This window comes from Lactuca virosa, chromosome 4 (assembly GCF_052849685.1).
Source record: "Lactuca virosa cultivar CGN04683 chromosome 4, Lactuca_virosa_CGN04683_v6, whole genome shotgun sequence".
NCBI lineage: Eukaryota > Viridiplantae > Streptophyta > Magnoliopsida > Asterales > Asteraceae > Lactuca > Lactuca virosa.
Genome location: NC_136429.1, coordinates 40,846,797 through 40,866,470, shown reverse-complemented (window position 1 = coordinate 40,866,470; position 19,674 = coordinate 40,846,797). Strand labels below are relative to the sequence as shown.

The following is a 19,674-nucleotide window of genomic DNA, read 5'->3' as shown; positions in this document are numbered from 1 at the left end:
TATTAGTAACTTAATTAAAAATAATAATGAAATGGGGTAATATAAAGGGGTAATTACTAATCTAGCCAAATTAAGGGGGTAATTAACAATTTTTAGCCAAAAATTAGCAAATGGCCAAAAATAGCCCACGAAACCGTAGGTTTCGAGATTCGCCTACTATTTCGCCATTTCGTCTACTGTTTCGCGTTTTGTATAAATTTTTTTTTTTTCATTTTTGACATTCAAAACCGTAGGTTTTTTAAAACCTACGGTTTCCTCTCGAAACCTACGGTTTCCCAAACCGTAGGCTACGGTTTTCACAAAAAAAAAGCTACGGTTTTTTGTTTTTTGTTTTTTTTTTTTTTGGGAGGGGTTTTATCTACTATTTTGGGGGTTTTATCTACTATTTTGGCCAAAAAACTACGGTTTTAATTTTAATTTTTTATTTTTTAGTTTTTAATTTTTTTTATTATTTTTTTTGTAATATAGAGTATAAAAAAGAGTGTTTATAATATGTACAATAACTTTAACAATTATTTTGTTTAAATTTTAATAATGATTTGGTTTGAATTATTTTGTTTTAATTTTAACAGTAGTCAACTCTGATGAAAAAAATAGACTACTTTTTGGGTAAAGTTGACTACTTTGTTGCTAAATTTGACTACTTTTTTTGTTAAACTTGACTACTTTTTCGTCAGAGTTGACTACTGTTTTCAACCTATCTTATATATATTAAGTATTTTATATTTTTGGAAAGTTTATTCTCTCTAGCTTCTTTATCCTCAAAATTAAGATAATGAGTTGTAACGAGTATTTTGTATTGCTCATTACGGATGGAAGATGGGAGTTTGTTAATTCCCAATTATCATATGTTTGGCCACTGGGATACAATCCGAGAATGTTTTATTTAGGTGTTGAATTTTACGAAAACACAACGTTCACCGAATTTGTTCAGTTGGTCAAGTGCAAGATGGGTCTTCCCGAATAATCAAAAGTTAGTTTGGCCTATCAACATCCAGAAAAACTCTATTATTGTGGTATTGTTGATGATCGTGATATTAGAAAGCTGATGAAGGTAATAAATGGCGTTGGAGATAAATATGTGTCTGTGTATGTGGTGGTTGAAGAAGGCGTTTGGCCGAACGAAATGGATGATAGAGGAAAGGCATCTGCAGCAAATTTATCTAGTGGAAAAGGGAGCAACAACCCAATAGGTAATTTTAAAAGTCCAAGTAAAAGTCAATATCATAGTGTTGCTGAAAATGTAAATGTAGTGCCAGAACCGATTATGTATGTTACACCGGAGAATTATAAGTATATCGGTGATAATGATGTTGGTGCATATGTTAATGATGTTGGTGTAAATGATTCATTTGACAAAAAAAAAAAAAGCAGTAGTCGTGGTGAATAAGGTTGGTAATGAATCTGGAAAACAGGAAGTTCCGTTTTTGCATGATGGTGAACTAAAAGGATATGGCGAGTTTGCGGATTGTGACAAGTTGGATATACCCGGCCTAGATAGTGATTCTAACGGAGAAGAATTAGATGACGAATCTAAGCTTATTTATTCAGATACCATGTTTCATGGTATGCCCCCTTTGCCTTCGTGTCTTGTAAACGCTGATGTGAACATTCCATGTCAGAGGGTGGATATAAGTGAAGAGATTAAGGTTTTAGACATTTTTGATGACAAAGAGTTGCTCAAGCTTGCAATCGGAAGACAATGCATGGAACAAGGTAAGCAGTATAAGACTACCAGATCGAGCAAAGGAAGGTTCGAGGTTGTTTGTTTGGTTAAAAATTGTTCATGGATGGTTAGGGCAAGGGGAATCCAATCGACTACTGCTTTCCAAGTCACAAAAAGTTGTTGACCAACACACATGTTGTGCGACAAATTTGGAGTCTAATCATCGACAATCAAAGAAAAAGGTACTCTGCCACTTTATCGCTGAAGTATTGGCCGGAGACTATAATAGAGTTTATCGGGGCAATGAAATTGTTAGGGACATCAATTCGAAATTTCCAATCAATATCTCATACCAACAGGCATGGCGTGCAAAACAGTATGCGTTGTTGATGTTAAGAGGTACCAAAGAGGATTCATTCACCAAACTACCAGCGTATCTGCACAACTTGGTCAAGCACAATCCAGGAACTGTTACTCAGATAAGAGTAGACGATGATGATCGGTTTGAGTTCGTGTTTATCGCGTTGGGTTGCTCGGTAAGCAGTGTTAATTTTTATAACAAATATAACATATGAATCCTAATTGGTATTTGTTAATGCAATGAAAAATAATTGTAGGTACGAGTGTTCATCAAGTATTGTAGGCCGACCCTAATAATTGATGGTGGTCACCTAAAAGGTGAATTCAAAGGCACGATGTTGCTCGCAGTGACAATGGAAAACCAAATCATGCCTGTTGCTTATGCCATTTGCAAAAGTGAATGTACTGAGACGTGGTCCTGGTTCCTTCGAAAGCTACGTGAATGTATAGGCAACTTGGAAGACCTTACAATCATTTCTGATAGGGCTCCATCCATAGCGACGTCAATTGCAAATATATTTCCTCACGCCTATCATGGAATATGTGGTATCCATTTGTATTTCAACATTTCAGCAAAATTTGGAAGCAGCGATACAATGCACGCATTATTTTGGGAGACATGCAAAGCCTATACCATTAAAAATTCAATAATGGGATGAAAAAAATAAAAAATGTAAATATTCGTGTATGGGAATAACTACAAAACATCAATCTAGAAAGATGGGCCAGGGCACATTTTCCTGGGAATCGGTATTTTCTTATGACATCAAATAGTGCGGAGTCGATAAATTCAATGTCACGATTTGCAAGAAAAATACCAATATTGATGTTGATTGAGTATTTTCGTGCAACAATGCAACAATGGAGTTTTCAGAAACGTAATGTTGCAGGTACTGATATTTTATATACATTGTTGATTGAGTATTTTCTTAACTCGTGTAGTAATAATTTTATGAAAAAATATGTCTATTTTTTTAGCTGAAACTAAAACAACACTCACCCAATGGGCTGAAACGATTATACAAGCAAATAAGAATGCTTGTAATAATTGGATGGTGTACCCTATCTCAAATAGCAGATTTGAAGTGAAAAGCTCTAACCATAAAAGTGTCATTGTTGATTTCCAACAAAGAACCTGTACATGTAGGCGGTGGAAAATAGATGGCTTACCTTGTGGCCATGTTATAAAAGTGCTGACAATGAACCGTTACGAAGATTGTTCGGAATTCGCTTTAAAAGCTTACTTTACAGAAACATTGAGGAAAACTTACGAGGAGTCTGTGAACCCCTTACCAAGTCCATCTGAGTGGGAGATCCTCGATGATGTGATGACCGTGAAGCCACCCATAATGGAGAGACGTCAGCCGGGTAGGCCAAGAAACACTGGACGTATTCCGTCACAAGGTGAGCGTCCCATACGACAAGAATGTTCTACATGCGGTCAATTTGGACACACTAGGAACGATTGTACGGGTAGGGGATCGGGGAGCGGATCTGGGGGGAGGAAAAAATCTACACAAAAGGGCATAATGACTGATGAGTTTGCATCCGGGAGCGGGTCACAGAACGAAAGCGTGTACCCTACTTTTGATTTCAATAGTACATTTGATTTGAATTGTCCTTAGATTAATGTAGGAAAGCAATGAATTCCCGTATTTGTAATTTGTATTGCTTGTATTAAAAAGGACTTCTGAGATTATTAATTAAATCTAGTACTCCACTTATTAACTCCTTTATTCCATGAAAAATAAAACACAAACATAAAACATTATAGAAATCGAGATACACCCTTACGAAACATTACATAAGACATTTCACATAAAAGAGCCTTCTACATGAAATATTTGTTATTTTTAAGTAGGATCCATGCATCCTCATACTCGAAGTCACTTCCCTCGTGCTCCAAAATGTAATGATCTTTAACCATTTCTAAAAGATCTTCGATGTTGTTTGGATAACGATACCTGTTTTTAAGATGATGATACCATCGATTAAACCATGTGATTTTTTCCTTTAAATCCATCCACTTACCAAAAATATCTTCTTGTGTTCGGTGTTTTCCTTCTCCCAACGAGAGGTTAAACATGGCTGTTATGCGGGTCCATTCATCACCTTCTAAGCAATCAGGGTTAACCATGGTTACATCATCGTAAATGTTCATCCAACAACGTGTTACCACCATTACCTCTCTTATCGTCCATGGATGTGGAGTATTAGACGGAGCAACTGCGTTGGAGAAGTTGGTTGATTGGAGGCCATTTTTTTAAGTTTTTTGTTAGTTTGTTATAATTTTATAGGAGTACTTAAATAAGAAAAAAGAATAACATACAATTAGGTGGATTCCCATAACTACTGTTTGAAACTACATTATGAAACCGTAGTCAAATAATGTCAAAGAGTAGTCCGATTGTCAGATACCTTACACGGAGATACTGTTTGAAACGACAAATATACTGTTCGAAAAGACAATACATTATGCAGGCTACAAAGTAGTAGTCAAAGTCTATGAAACCGTAATCATATAATGTCAAAGAGTAGTCCGATTGTCAGATACCTTACACGGAGATATTGTTTGAAACGACAAATATACTGTTCGAAAAGACAATACATTATGCAGGCTACAAAGTAGTAGTCAAAGTCTATGAAACCATAATCATATAATGTCAAAGAGTAGTCCGATTGTCAGATACCTTACAAGGAGATACTGTTTGAAACGACAAATATACTGTTCGAAAACACAATACATTATTGACCTTGCCTTTGCAGCTCCTACTTATTTATGTGTCCGAATGTGGAAAGCCCCTAACCCGCACAACCTTACGCACACTAAGTAATTGCTAATTGTCTCTTACAATTGTTTCGAAATGAGTTTCTCCGACACTGACCATGAAGAAAGCTTCAACAACTTGCCTGTTTACCTTCATAACCTAAGGCGAACCAACCCGCATACTCACACTCACATCAAAACGGATTTGATGGATCGTTTCCAATCTTGTTTTGTGGCTATTGGATGGGTGGTATAATTCTTTTCGAAATCCGTTTTGTGTCTTTACATTTGATAATGTTTGTACATTAAAGTAATTGGTGTGCACTATTAAAAATTACAGGCCCATGCATTCGTGCATTGTTTCTTGCCTGTCCTCTACATAGGTACCGTCCCTCTTAGAGGGGACTACCTAAAAACAATGTTTGTAGCTGTTGCTAAAGATGGGAACAATCTGACTTTCCCTATAGCGTTTGGTATGGCGGTTGAAAATAATGTGGTAAATTCTACCTGGTTCCTGATGAGGTTAAAAGAATGTCTCGGAGAGGGTAGGGAAATAACGTTCGTATCCAATATGTACGATGGCGTTAGCTCTTGTGTAGATAATGTTTTTAGTGATTCTTATCGTGGTTACACTTGTAACAGCGTGCAAAACTATTTACGCACAAGAGTAGGCTCCGGGAGATCATTGGAAACTTTGTTCTGGATAACATTAAAATCCTACAAGTTGTCAACTATTGCACAAAATTTTTCTAGATTAAGCATTGATGATCGTGAAGTGCTTACGAATATCGGTCATCCAAAATGGGCAAGAGCCTATTTCCCTAATATCCGTTCGAATGTACTCAACATGGAAGTTCCTCAATACTTTTCAGTAGTATCGCGCAATCATTGTAATGTACCGATAATAGCGCTTATCGAGGGAATTCGTGAGTACATGCAAAATACTTTTGTTGAACGAAGTATAATTGCAGGTATATTTTTGGATGAAATATAAAAGAATTAAATAGGTTGTACAACAACCTTTTGTAACCATATTTAATTTTCAGGGAGTTTGACTGGTGTATTAACACCGTATGCTGAAATGCTGGTTCAAAGAAGGATGCAAAAGTCTGTTCGTTGGCAAGCAACACATATCCCCCAACAGATATCCTCTCCCATGCCGACATATGTGTATGAAGTGTTTGATTTTAAAACAACTTGTGTTGTTGACCTTAAAGCTTATACTTGTTCATGTGGAAAATGGAGCAGTCTCGGTATAGCATGTGGTCATGCCATCACATCAGCACATGATTCAGACATGCATGACATTGTTAATTTGGTTCAAGTATATTACCATGCCGATGTATATCAGCTCATCTACCAGACACAAACCGTTCACGCAGTTTCCCACCAGCTGAATGGGAAATCCCAGACCCTTTGATGGTTGTTTTATTGCCGATGTAATTTTTATTCCCTTTAAATAATGATGCTTGTAATATATTTTTCCTTGTCTATGTAATATATTTGCTGTTGAGTTTGTAATATATTTGTCATTGTCTATGTAATATATTTGCTGTTGAGTTTGTAATATATTTTTCAATATATTATGTTTGTAATATAGTTGACAATGTGTTTGTAATAAGTTTGAAATACATTATGTTTGTAATCAACAAAATTGAACATAACATAAAAGTAAAGGAAATTACAATTAGAATTAAACATAACATTGTTAAAGGAACGTCTCACCACCTATTACATAGTTAAATTGGTTTCCACAGATTAGGAAACTGTTTGGGATACAAGTTTTGTTCACGGTCGATAAAATCCCCTCTAATTCTAACAACATCTAATAGACGATCCCGTTCTGCTTGAAGCTTTTGAAACTCCGTATTTGCATTTCGAATCCACTTCTTAGCTTCCTTGATATTTTTTGTAGTTTCAGCAATCCATTTTTCGTTCAATTACTTGATCTGCTAGGTCGTTTGCACGTTGGTTGAGTTTGCGACTAATTTCAGAGTCCCTTTCGTTGGCTTCTTCAGCGGCCTTCATAGCATGGAAAATGTCGTCAGGCATGTAATCTGGGAGTGGGAAATCTTGGTAGGAATTCCTAATTCTTACACGGATGAGACTGCCTGAAAAGTGAGAAATTCTGACACCCATCATTGTATCGGAACAAACATAGCAGTATTCGTCTTCGCAATGCCAAACACCGAAGTCAGATGAATTCATTTTCAATTTTAGAATGTTGTAGTGTATCACGTATAAGTTCTATGTTAATTGCATATTACTAGTTTGAGAGCAAAAATCACTATTGGATAAGACAACAGGTAAAGTATTAGTCAAATGCGACTAGACAGTAGTCAAAAGCTATAACACAGTAGTCAAACTACAATCGTGTGTCAGAAAAAAAACGTAACATTACTGATAAAAACGTAAAGTAGTAGTCAAATACACTTAACATAAAAATCATATGAACTTAGAATTACTAATAAACATAACATAATTCTGAAAGGAAATTAGAATTACAAATAAACATAATAATACTGGTAAACATAACTACTAATAAAATTAGTCTAAGTAATTAGTAACATGCAAATGGTGGTACGACGACCATCTTCTCAGTTGGTATTTCCCAATGCAGAAGAATTGGAATAGGATTAATCGTCTCCGCTTGGAATGCATGTCGATACACCGCGGAAGTCAACCTATAATTAACCAATTGTTGTTTCTCTTCAACTGTAAGCCTGCTTAATGATGTTCTACCATGTTCACAGGGTATGCCGCATTTTTGCCATTTGCCACAAGTACAAATACCACGTTCAACTTGTACCATTTGTATGGTTAAATTACAACGCACTTCAAATTTGTCACTACCAATATGTGTAACCTCATAACCATTAGATTGGTTCATTCTCCGTTCAAACACGTGTTGTGCATAAGGGGTAAGTTGACCATGCATTCCACCTGTGTAATTAATTTACTTAAAATTAAAAAGAGGATAGAGTAACGGAAAAGAAAGAAAACAATTATTTATTACCTCCAAATTCAGCTCGTTGCGCGTACACCATTTGTATTGACTGATGGACCAGTTCAATGATTGTCGTTATTGGTAACTCGTGCGTGTTTGATCTAAGCCAACTTAATCCAATCGGAATGCTAATGTATTTAACATTGAAACAGACTTTAGGAAAAAAGGCTCGAGCCCATTTTGCCATTGGGATATTGTCAAGCCAGTCAAGATCATACCCATTAACCTCATTTTTTAAATTGTTTAAACAAACGTAAAATTCAGACAAGCTATAAGTTTTGCATGTCTTCCAGAACAACTGTTCGACAACGATACTTCCTGTGGAAGCCCGAACTTTATCGGCTATATTTTTACAACAATACCCATGATAGGAATTTGGGTATACTTGCATAATGGCGTAGTCTATCGAGTCAGACATATGACTTATGAAACCAACTTCAGTAGTGTCACCTAAGCATTCTTTCAACCTTCTCATGAACCAAGTCCAAGCCTCGTCACAGTCAACGCTTCTCAAAGCGAATGCTATGATCAGGGGTTCATGATTACCGTCCAAAGCATGAGCAAGATACATTGTTGTTATGTTGGTCCCAATAAGGGGTACATGAGCAACAAATAGTGTTGGTATCATGGATGTGAGAAAGGTAGTAATCTGTAAGAAACGATGGCAACATTACACAAATGTGAACTTGAAATAAATAATAGTATAATATAGAGGAGGAGTTACCACGCATCCTAATGCGACAAAACAAAATTGAAACCTGTCTCTCATGTCTTTCTTAATGATTGTGAAAGAGTTACGATTTGTTCTTTGAAGATTATGAAAGAGTATCGGTAGGTTGGAAAAGCTTTGTTTGTATATCTCATTAAATCCACTCATTATGAGAATTGGTATGTTTCAATGAATTTGGTCGAGGCTATATAAAGGGATTTCATTTCAAATAGAATTCGGTCAGAAACGTTGCACAGAAATAATGTTTGAAGCGAAAAATCTACTGTTGGAAAAGACTATACATTATGCAGTGTGCCAAACAGTAGTCAAAGACTATGAAACCGTAGTCTAATAATGTGAAGGAGTTGATTTTATATAGGGATTAAAGCGACCATCAATGCCTCTGGTATTACATAGGGATTAGAAGGTAGCGTTATCTACAATGGAAATTATATTTATTAAACGAACATCTGACAACCTATTACATAGGGATTAAAACGACCGGCAATGGCTCTGGTATTTCCCATTCAGATGGAGGGGGAACAACATTCACATTCCTAGTCTGGTATGTAGTTCGAAACACATCACCCCGATAATATATTTGAACCATATCGGCTAATTCTGTGTTGTTTGTATAACGTGCTGCAGCAAGAGCATGACCACATGCTATACCAAGACTGCGCCATTTCCCACAAGAACATGTGTGTCGATTCAGATCCACAACACATGTACGTTTGAAATCAAAAACTTGGAAAATATCCGAAGGCAACATAGACGGGATCTCAGGTGGGATTTTCGTTACTTTCCATTGCCGAGACTTTTGCATTCTCCTTTGAAGGACCATCTCTGCGTAAGGTGTGAATATGGTGCTCAACATTCCTGAAAAATCAAAGGATAATAAATTACCGGCATTTAAGTGATTTATAAAAAGTTCCTATATTACCTCCCATGACACAGCGTTCTGCAAATGTCTGTTGGATGTGCTGCACAATCGCATCAATTAGCGTTATTATCGGCACATTGCATTGACTAACCGATAACACCATTAGGAATTCTGGAATTTTAATGTTTAGTACATTCCAACGTATATTAGGGAAATAGGCCCGTGCCCATTTCATATGTCCGATGTTGTGAAGAACTTCCTGTGCACCATGACTTAACTTAGAAAATGTTTGTTTAAAGTCTTGTGTGGTATATGCTTTGCATACACGGAAGAACAAGTAGTCTAAATTTCTGCTTTGACCAATTCTTAATTGGCAATAATTCAAAACACTGTTAGACGAATAACCATTGTAAGCATCAGGGAATACTTGACCAATGCAAGAAGCAATGGTATCGCCCATGTTGGTTATGAGCGCAACTTCCGTACCCGCTCCGATAGCATCCTTCAACCTCATAAGGAACCAAGTGCAGGAGTTAACACTATTTGCCACCCCGACACCAAATGCTATTGGCGTAGTATTGTTGTTTCCATCAATAGTAACTGCTACGAACATTGTATTAAGATACTCTCCTCTGATACGGACACTGCTTATGAAGATGACCGGAAGCATGCATCCTATAAATGCGTTGATCTATTTGAAATTTTATATAACATAACTATTAGTTTTTAGACTAATCTAAATTGGTTTAGCAAAATAATAAACAAATCGATACTACATTACCACACATCGAATAGCAACAAAACATAGTTCGAACCGATCCATAACATCGGTTTTGATGTATGTGTAACTGTGGGGATTTGCACGCTGAATGTTGTGGAGGTAAACAGGCAAGTTGGTAAAACTGTCTTCATAGTCATTGTATGAGAAACTCATGTTTAACGTTAGGGCGGTGAACAGGAACCTTTGTAAAATATATCAATAACAATGATTTAAATTATTTCAAAACCTTTTTATAGAATCGAAGCAGTATTCGAAAACTAAAGTAGTAGTCAAATGGTGGTAGACAGTAGTCAATACCTATAACACAGTAGTCAAGCTATAATCCTGTGTCAGAAATTAACAGTTAGATTAGACAACACATAAACCAGTAGTCAACTACAAGTGGACAATAGTCAATACGTACAACACAGTAGTCAACCTACAATCCTGTGTCCGAAATTCACTGTTCGATAAGACAACACGTAAAATAGTAGTCAAATGCTAAAAGGTAATAGTCCAAACCTATAAGACAGTAGTCAAGCTACAATCATGTGTCTGAATATGTAGCTTAATGGCACTATATAAATGAAGATATTTACCTGGCCACACTAATAAAAATTCCATCTCAGTAACCAATGAAAATGGCAAACTGCAGTTGTGGGGCTCAAGGTATTATAAGGACATCAAGGACTTCAAACAACCCTGGACGGCTATTTTATGCTTGTCCTAAAGAGGTATTTGCGTTATCACTTAATTATATATATATATAGATATATATATATATATTGTTATTTATGATTGAATATTTAAAGAATACACATAATGTTTTTGATATTTATTTATCAGCCACCACAGTCTGGGTTTATTTGTTGGCTGGATGAAGCGAAAGACAATAATTCGTTGATAGTCGCTAACTTAGCTCGATCAAAGAAGAAGCTTCAAAGCAAAGTACTACACTTGAAGATAGCGTTACTTTGTAGTTGGATTTTCTTTTTTGGTGTTGTTGTGTATAAGTTGTAGTCTAAATCTCAATTATGCAGGTTGTATGTACCACTAAGTAGTAGAAGTACGTAAGATGTAGTAATGTATGTTTTTAATTGTAATGGTTTGTGTTTCCATGCATGAGAATTTGTTGTCTTAATTTTCTATATTGCTTGTGTACTATACATGTTGTAATATATATTTATTCTTAATTCATTCGACTATACAACACATGTTGTTTACAAATAAAAAAGTCAAAAATAGAAGGCATAACCATTTCGTTGAGTATTTGATAAAACAAAGTTGACATTAACATAATTAGATTACTAAACATAAGTAAACCAGGAACTATTACAGATTTTGCAGCTCCTAACCAACCACTAATAAAAAAAATATAGTTGCAGATATACTACCTTAAAATTAAAAATGAAAGACATACTTGGACATATACTACCTTTATATTACTACAACAAGCAACAACATTATTAAAATACTACTCATCTTCTTCCCACATCGGAAACTCATACGGATACTCTTTTTTCATAGCAATGACTTCCTTTTTTTTCTCCAAATAGTACTCACGAAGTGCTAATTCACTCTTAAGATTTCGCAAATTTTCTTCACTAGAACGGATTGAACTCTCGGTAGATTGGATTTCTTGCCTGGTACTTATAATCCAATTCTTTTTACAATCAATGCCATCACAATAGATGTCTAGAAGGTCTCTTTGGAGACGATAATCTTTAAAAGCCTTATCCACTTCAGCTTTTCTTTGTAACAACAATTTTTTCACTTCCTCATCCATCTTCTCTCCTACTATAGGAGGATCAACGTTGGGAGGGGGATTGGTTGACACGTTATGGGAACTTGTCCCCAAAGGAGGCTTATTGTTGGACGTTGATGGCCAATTAAATTTTGCCAAGATCCTTTTCATCTCCTCTAATCTTTCTGTCATTTTCACACTTCAATTTTTTTTTGTTATTGTTTCTTTCATTTCTGAATTGATAACAAATCTACATTAAATATAACACAAGATAACAGTCAACGGCTAGAAGATAGTAGTCATAACCTATAAAAAAGTAGTCAATGAAATCAACTAATAGTCAAATGCTATTAGACAGTAGTCAAAACCTATAAAAAAAGTAGTCAAATAACAATCATGTGTCAAATATTCACTGTTCGATAAGACTAAACATAACATAGTAGTCAATGGCTAGTAGACAGTAGTCAAATCCTATAAGACAGTAGTCAAAGTACAATAATGATTTGGTAGGATGTGACAACACATAATATAGTAGTCATAAGCTATTTTACAGTAGTCAACACCTATAAAAAAGTGGTTAAATTGTCAATTATATATAGAGACTTATATGTATTCTATAAACCTCAATCACATAAACTGATGTCCACCTCTCAAGAAAAATGGTGGTTGATGCCACAAGAGAAGCGATCACAACTATTAATAAAAGAAGAAGAGATCAAGAACGATATTAAAGGCATTGAAGAAGATAGGAAACGATTGGATAAGTTACAAGCCGATATCTGGTCTAAAATGAGGTCGATCCAAGACAAAGAACGCGACATTAAAACTGCACGGGTTTGGGTACAAGATGCAACAGACTACGCCAACAAAGAAGAGGTTAAGATGGAAAAGATTCTCAAAAACATACAAAAAAAATACGACTGGGTGATTCAAGAAAAAGAAAAATTTCCAAATGATTTTCAAAATGTTTGAATTTGATAATTCTTGATTAATCAACTAGTAAGTTTATGCATTATTTATGAGTTTATGTATGTAATATGTATTGTATTATATTTGCTTGTTTATTATGATTAATCTATATAATATATAATTTTCTCTCGATATGATACTTTCTTTATGTTTCATAATAACGGGACATTTTGATAACATAAACCAAAATACAACTTTATCTTTCGACATGAAACATTACACATAATTTGTTACTAAAAAATTACTAATCAAACTAACTACAAAATCGCCTTTGCAGCTGATCCATAGTATACCATGCCCATCCTATTGCGAAAGTTAGTAGCCGCAAAAACAGGTGTTGTCGATATACCAATCGTCCGTCCAGAAACAAGCTGCTCCATGAACATCAGCATAAAGACACCGCACTCTCCAAACATCCCTTCCTGTTGGGGCACGTCCGTAACATCCGTAACAGTAATGGATGCTTTCTGAACAGGCAAACCCATGTGATTCCAATAATCAATGTCAACAAGAATGCGGTCTACAAGCTCTTCAAACCGCACAAAATCAATCATGGTGACGGCGCGAAAAGATCGCAAGCTGTCGTACAAATTCAACGACAGCGTGTCCATCCATAACTCCCCAAGTACCCAATGATGTGGTTTTATACAAATTGGAAAATAAACCTGTTTTACCACACAACCGTTGGAATTAGTTACAACGTTTAATTAGTGTAATATCAAAATTTAAGTGATTAATCAATAATATTTGTTTACTTACACGGTCAACTTCTAACCAAGATTTACATCCATCTAACGGGTCAAACGGATGTCCCAATGCACTTCCTACCCACTCGAACGTCTCAAATGCAGCAAAAAATGAAGATGACATGATTGTCCATCGAGCATCGTTCGGTCTCCGCTCATTCATAAGCCTTCCCCATAAGTCAACATGTTGCATTTAAATCTAATTTAAACATACAGACCTTATCAATTATTTAAATTTTAAATATAAACAAATGTCTTCATACCGCTTCATCTAAATATCCCAAGTCAATTGAATAAAAAAGGAGATCCCAAAACCTTGCTTCGATTCTTTCATTGTACAACCGATGTTTCAAATAAACAGCCGGTTTGTTTCCTATGTATAATGAAGGGGTGGCACATCCAGGAATGACATACGGCTCCGATAAAAGTGTCGGGGGATCGCTAAAAGAAACGGGGGGTGGTGGTTCATTGCATATTACCCAACCCGAACGATATCGAGGAGCATTTTGAACCTACAGTATACACGTAGTCAATAAGTATCCATATAGTTAAAAAAATTTATAGTAAATATAATTTTAAAGAAACTTACAGAAACATATGGAGAGCTAAGATATTGAGAAGGTTTCAATACCCTAACCGGACGACCTGGTTTTGCAACAGGAGGCACGTGTATATGATTTTCCGCATCCACGATGTTGTTGGCAACAATCTTCTTTTTCTTCTTCTACAAAATACATATTAATTTATTTAATATACTCTGAAAAAATATAAAAATTAATATACAAAAAAAATAAAATCATAACCTCCTTCACGGGTTTTTTTTGTTTTCAACGACCAACATCATCATCCTCGTTTACTCGATTTGAATTCGGTGGACTACCGAATTGTTCGTTCACCGGTCTTGTCATCCGATAACTACCTCCCACATCTTCATTCCCCTACATTTAAACGAAAAATAATTTAACAAATAATTATTTTACCTCGAAACCTTCGTTAAGAATTAATAGTAAATTTATAAAATGAAATATTTTACCCCAAATGCTGCGTCAAAAAATTCATTATTGTCGTCCCGTTTTTCAAATCCCTCTTTACATTTTATTCCTCGGATTTCTTCCTCCAAGCTTTGAAGTCTTGCAATTATTTCTCGGGCTGTTCTCCTATTAATTCCCACCGTATGAATTTCTCCGGTGGACTGGGTAGATCGGCTCTTTCCACAGGATGGATCAGATGAAGATGCTCCCTACATAATTTTTTTTATATATCAATAATAGTTGAAAAATTTTAATATACTAGATACTACTTTTAGTATTTTACTTACATCTTTTCTAAAGTTGTAGCGTACAGAAGAAGGGACTTCTGGCGATTCAGGATTCAAACTAGAAATATATGTCAAGTAATGTGGAGTAGATGACTCGACATCTGAGGCAATCATCTTTCTTTTCGGTTGATGTGCCTCGTCCGGGTCAACATCGAAAAGATCGCAAACTTTCTCCCATGTTAACCTCCTAAGGTGAAACCACCACAACATACGAGGATATAAATTGTTTCGTCGTAACGCAACATTCCCCCGAGCTAGTGAGAACATCTCCCATATCCATATCTTGTAATAAATATACATTAATATATAAGAGTTAACAATAACTAACATGGATTATGAAAAAATAAAAACCAAAAAATTTAACATTATATTTTTACCTTCAACGGAATAACAAAACCGGATAGTGTATACACACAAGGTTTTGTGGGATGTTTGGACATATGATCCTCAAATTTCTTAAACATACCCGACAATCTAGGGTATGTTTTACTCCATATGTAACTCCCTCACGAGAACCTATATTATATGCAAAACTATTAGTTAAACATATAAAAAATAGTATTTTTTATAATATTAAATTGATAAATACCTGTTCCATTCATCCAGGTTCTCCACCACCCACAGAAATTCCTTCGTGACTTTGTCTTTGGGTTCTTTTCCCAAAAAACCTTGATTGAGGATATATAGCAAAATCGCACGGACAACATCGTCAGCCGATATCTCATTGAACCGTCGGTTCAAGATAAGTATTTCTAAATCTTCTACAAGTAACGTAGTGTCCGTGCAATACGGGAAGACTCTGGACCGAAATGTATTATCACCGTATCCGTGATTATACATGGTTGAAAATTCGATCCTTGAAGTAGGAAAACGGCCCATGTAAAGTCCCGAGACAATACAAAACTCTTCCGGCCCAAATGATTAAGAACGTCTAGAAAACATGAAATGTAGACGCTCAGCTGCATCACTTTCAGGGGTAGGACGCAGCATGTGAAGTAATAGGCCATGAATAAGTAGTCCGTCTCCGGACTGAGCAGGTAGATCCAAGAGGTAACCAAAGCTAGTTCTTGAAAATATCTCTCGAACCGGCCCATTCAACGGACTCAAAACTTCATGCAACTTGTGACATGAAGCTTTCACAGATATATTGCATGTCATCTTTTTGTTAGGAAGCTACAAAATAAATAAAAAATAAAGTTAAATAAGGTTTTATAAAAAAAACAGTGTTGGAGTATCACACAATAAAATAGTTAAACATTTCATATAATCTATTTACTTTCTATAAAGTACCAAAGTAAATTATTTTACACAAATTTTTGTCTTTTCTATACTACTTGTATACAAAAAATAGTATTGTACTTTAAAAATGGTGTGACAATAACATATTTTATAACAAACCCGAAACTACTAAAACATAATGTTATTTTATCAATACAGTATAATACAAAATATCTACTTATTATACACATAAAAACTTCTTCAAATAGATAGTACATTGCTATTGTATGCTATAATTGAAACATAGAAAATAACATCATTTTTAACAACATGCAAAACATTGAATCATAAGATACATACAAGGGGATACAATCGTTACAAATACGTTTAAACAGATTTTTTTTAAGAAAATAAAAATATATATAAAACCAAACATTTTAGGAAACCTACGATTTTTTTTTCCAAAAAAAAATCATAAGATACATACAAGGGGATACAAATGTTTATTGGCTATTAAATTTTTTTTAATAAAAAAATAAAAAAAAATACGGTTTTTTTGTGAAACCTACGGTGTACAAGTCTTTACTGCACAAACTGTGCAGTAAATACTTGTACACCGTAGGTTTCTAAAAAACCTACGGTTTCCTTTTTTTTTTATAAAAAAAATTATACCACAACAAAATACATCCAATTCCTATTCTGTTGATACCATTTAAAAAAAACGAAAAAAAATAACGTCCGTACGGTTTCATATGAAACCTACGGTGTACAAGTCGACACTGCACAAACAGTGCATTGGGCACTTGTACACCGTAGGTTTCATATGAAACCTACGGTCTTATATTTTTTTTTTCAATTTTTTTCAAAAAAAAATTTATCCCCATAAACAAAACCTATTCCTAATCACAAACACGGTAAAATTTTTAAGAAAAATAGACAAACCTGATTGTTCTTTGGGTGCTCCATTGAGAGAAAAACGTAGCCTAACAAAAGAAAACAATAGGAAAATGACCTAATCTGAAAAAAAATTTCATTATATACTTTGGGCTAATGAGCCACGAAAAAGTAAACGACCCCTTGAAACAGTAGCCCATGAGTGGAAAAGAGTAGTCAACGGGCGTTGACCGTAGTCATCCCCTGTTGACCGTAGTCAACCGAAAGTTGACTACTCTTTTGTGGGCTATTTTTGGCTAAGTGAGTTTTTTGGCTATTTTTTGATAAGTAATTAGGAAAAATGGCTAGTTTTGTATTTTCCCATAATATAAATCATTTTTGAACCGTGGATCATCAAGTAATATAACTATTTGGGTTAACAACATATATTGTGTTTTTATTGATGAATTCGAGAAGTTTAAACTTTATAATCTTTCTCAAACTACAACAAGTTTATTATAAATTTAATAGAAACTAGTTGTAGTATTACAATTAAATTTATCATCAATATCGCCTATTAAAGACCATATGTATAGTATTCATGTACTTCCATCATTTAGCCCTCGATGCATAAGCATAGATACAACAAAACATAACTATAAGGGAGGACGGAATCGTCCCCGTCCTTCCCGCTACCCGCCAAACCCTTTGTGGAGGGAGCCAAACCCGCCTAAACCGCAACCCTCCCAACCCATCTTCCCTATTTTTCTTCTGCGATTCAACCCTCCAGCGGTTTCAAGAAACCGCTCAACACCCTCTTTTCTCTCTTGCTCTCCTCCCGCCCACCCCTCTCCTCCTGCCTGGTCAAACCCGCTCACTCCAACCCGCTACGATTCCCTCCTCCCTAACACATACAATTTAGAAAGTTAACATGAACTATGTTCTACTCATAATAATGTATGTTATGTAATAAAATCATTAAATAGAGTTATATTAATATAAATATTCTTTAATAATAATAAAATAAAAAGTGTTATACTTGTATTTATTAGAATTAAAATTGTAAAAGTAGAATGAGAAAAAGAATATTTTATCCGAGCTGTCAGAATTTTTAGGGATGGCAATCTATTGGGTAAAGAATGGAAGAAGCAAAAAAGGCTAAAGTTTAAAGTTAATGTTTTGGTTCGAAAAGAACTTGACCAAGACTTCAAGACAAGAAAAGTATTGAATCTTACTTTTGTCATTCCTACAAATGTATCTAAAACTCAATTATTGACGATTCAATATTGTTCGTATTTGACTGTTTTCTATTAAAATAATTATTGCATTTCAAAAACTTTAAAAAATAAAATTATTTGTACATAATAGTTTTTTTTCGTGAATAATAATTTATATTTTATAGAATTATACAGTACAATATTTTAAAAATAGACTGTTATCTATGAAAAAAAATTATGTACTTCCCTTTTAAATAGACTATACATTTATAAAATATTACCATTTTTATATAAAATTCTTCAGATTAATCACCAAGTTCTTAATCTCCTCTATTTTTTATTTTATGTTTTGCTCGAATCTAACTCTCCTCTATAGTTGCACAGTCTATGTGGGTGTGTTGGTGCACATTTACTATAGACATGTTTCTTTATTTTGAGTAATGTCACAAGTCTTTAAAAAGTATCTTTTACAAGTGATCAAAAGGCTGTCTTCTTTTGATAAAGGTAGGGTCCAAAAGTGTTTTATCACTAAAAATGTTAGCTGAAAAAGCATTACACGAAACAAGAGCCATGTATGAACCATACATTGTGGAAAGTATAGCTAGTCCATGTGTGAAACATACAAATAACTAAATAACATATCAAAAGATAATGAAAATGCTACACATTTGATAAGTACTTATATAGCTTTCATAATGCTTTGGTGTTTGACTCGAAGAATTTTCGTAGAGACTCATTTTTAATAGAACCATTTATATTAGTTTAATTTGTTTGTACATAGATAGCACAAACTCAAAATCAATTGTGTTTTTTGGTTACAAAACTGTATTTTGGTTATTAATTTGTAATTGTTTGTTATCTTTCCTAGCTTCTTGCTAATTGTTGTAAAATTAAACTACTAAAAAAAGAATAATATCGAACGATATATCAAAGAAATGAATCCATATTCTCAGTGGTATACAAACACCGTATTGGCATCCAATTTCAAAAACAAACGTGTCACATTCTTTGAACTCTCTCTTAGCCATTTGCTATGAATTTTCATGATTCATTGGATCAGAATTTTCTATTAGACTATCTTTATTTACAATCATCATGTTAATGTTAATTATGTCAAGTGTTCACTATGTTCTATTACTTTTTATTTACAATCTCTCCGGTAATTAATCTAACCTAATAAATAATTTTTTTTTGTTACATGTTATGCTCTCATTGCATTTGACACATGTTATTTTCTAAGATTTTTTGATTTTTTTTTGCACTTTTCATTTTATGGTTCTTTTTTTTTTCATTTTTTAAAGTCCACATAATAACCAAATGTAATAATTGTAATAAATATATATCAGTTTCACTAATACAATTTTCTTTATAATTTCTAAAATTCTAAATGGAATGCAGTTATTTTATTTACTTATTTATTTAAATTATTTGTTTAGA

The 19,674-nt window shown here is 34.3% G+C and overlaps 3 protein-coding genes across 3 annotated transcripts; 1 reads left to right on the top strand and 2 right to left on the bottom strand.

Moving 5' to 3' along the window:
• The first annotated feature begins 4,890 nt into the window (after positions 1-4,890).
• On the top strand, positions 4,891-6,213 carry LOC145104331 (uncharacterized). Its single transcript, XM_079041597.1, has 3 exons — positions 4,891-5,043; positions 5,134-5,764; positions 5,840-6,213. Exons 1-3 carry the CDS (start codon positions 4,891-4,893, stop codon positions 6,211-6,213), a joined length of 1,158 nt encoding a protein of 385 aa, XP_078897723.1.
• A 1,140-nt stretch (positions 6,214-7,353) lies between these two features.
• On the bottom strand, positions 7,354-8,371 carry LOC145104330 (uncharacterized). Its single transcript, XM_079041596.1, has 2 exons — positions 7,810-8,371; positions 7,354-7,736 (listed from the first exon to the last, which is right to left on the bottom strand). The coding sequence occupies exons 1-2, from the start codon at positions 8,369-8,371 to the stop codon at positions 7,354-7,356; spliced, it is 945 nt and encodes a 314-aa protein (XP_078897722.1).
• Positions 8,372-8,990: 619 nt separating this feature from the next.
• On the bottom strand, positions 8,991-10,326 carry LOC145104329 (uncharacterized). The gene is made up of 3 exons (XM_079041594.1): positions 10,174-10,326; positions 9,453-10,083; positions 8,991-9,388 (listed from the first exon to the last, which is right to left on the bottom strand). Exons 1-3 carry the CDS (start codon positions 10,324-10,326, stop codon positions 8,991-8,993), a joined length of 1,182 nt encoding a protein of 393 aa, XP_078897720.1.
• Positions 10,327-19,674: the final 9,348 nt, after the last annotated feature.

Excerpts from the sequence above, each read along its gene's own strand:
- LOC145104331 (XM_079041597.1), top strand. The coding sequence starts at position 4,891 with ATGAGTTTCTCCGACACTGACCATGAAGAAAGCTTCAACAACTTGCCT. Across the intron at positions 5,044-5,133 it reads TTGTGGCTATTGGATGGGTG|GCCCATGCATTCGTGCATTG; the intron begins GTATAATTCTTT and ends TAAAAATTACAG. Across the intron at positions 5,765-5,839 it reads TGAACGAAGTATAATTGCAG|GGAGTTTGACTGGTGTATTA; the intron begins GTATATTTTTGG and ends TTTAATTTTCAG.
- LOC145104330 (XM_079041596.1), bottom strand. The coding sequence starts at position 8,371 with ATGTATCTTGCTCATGCTTTGGACGGTAATCATGAACCCCTGATCATA. Across the intron at positions 7,737-7,809 it reads GCAACGAGCTGAATTTGGAG|GTGGAATGCATGGTCAACTT; the intron begins GTAATAAATAAT and ends TTAATTACACAG.
- LOC145104329 (XM_079041594.1), bottom strand. The coding sequence starts at position 10,326 with ATGAGTTTCTCATACAATGACTATGAAGACAGTTTTACCAACTTGCCT. Across the intron at positions 10,084-10,173 it reads TTGTTGCTATTCGATGTGTG|ATCAACGCATTTATAGGATG; the intron begins GTAATGTAGTAT and ends AATTTCAAATAG. Across the intron at positions 9,389-9,452 it reads AGAACGCTGTGTCATGGGAG|GAATGTTGAGCACCATATTC; the intron begins GTAATATAGGAA and ends TTGATTTTTCAG.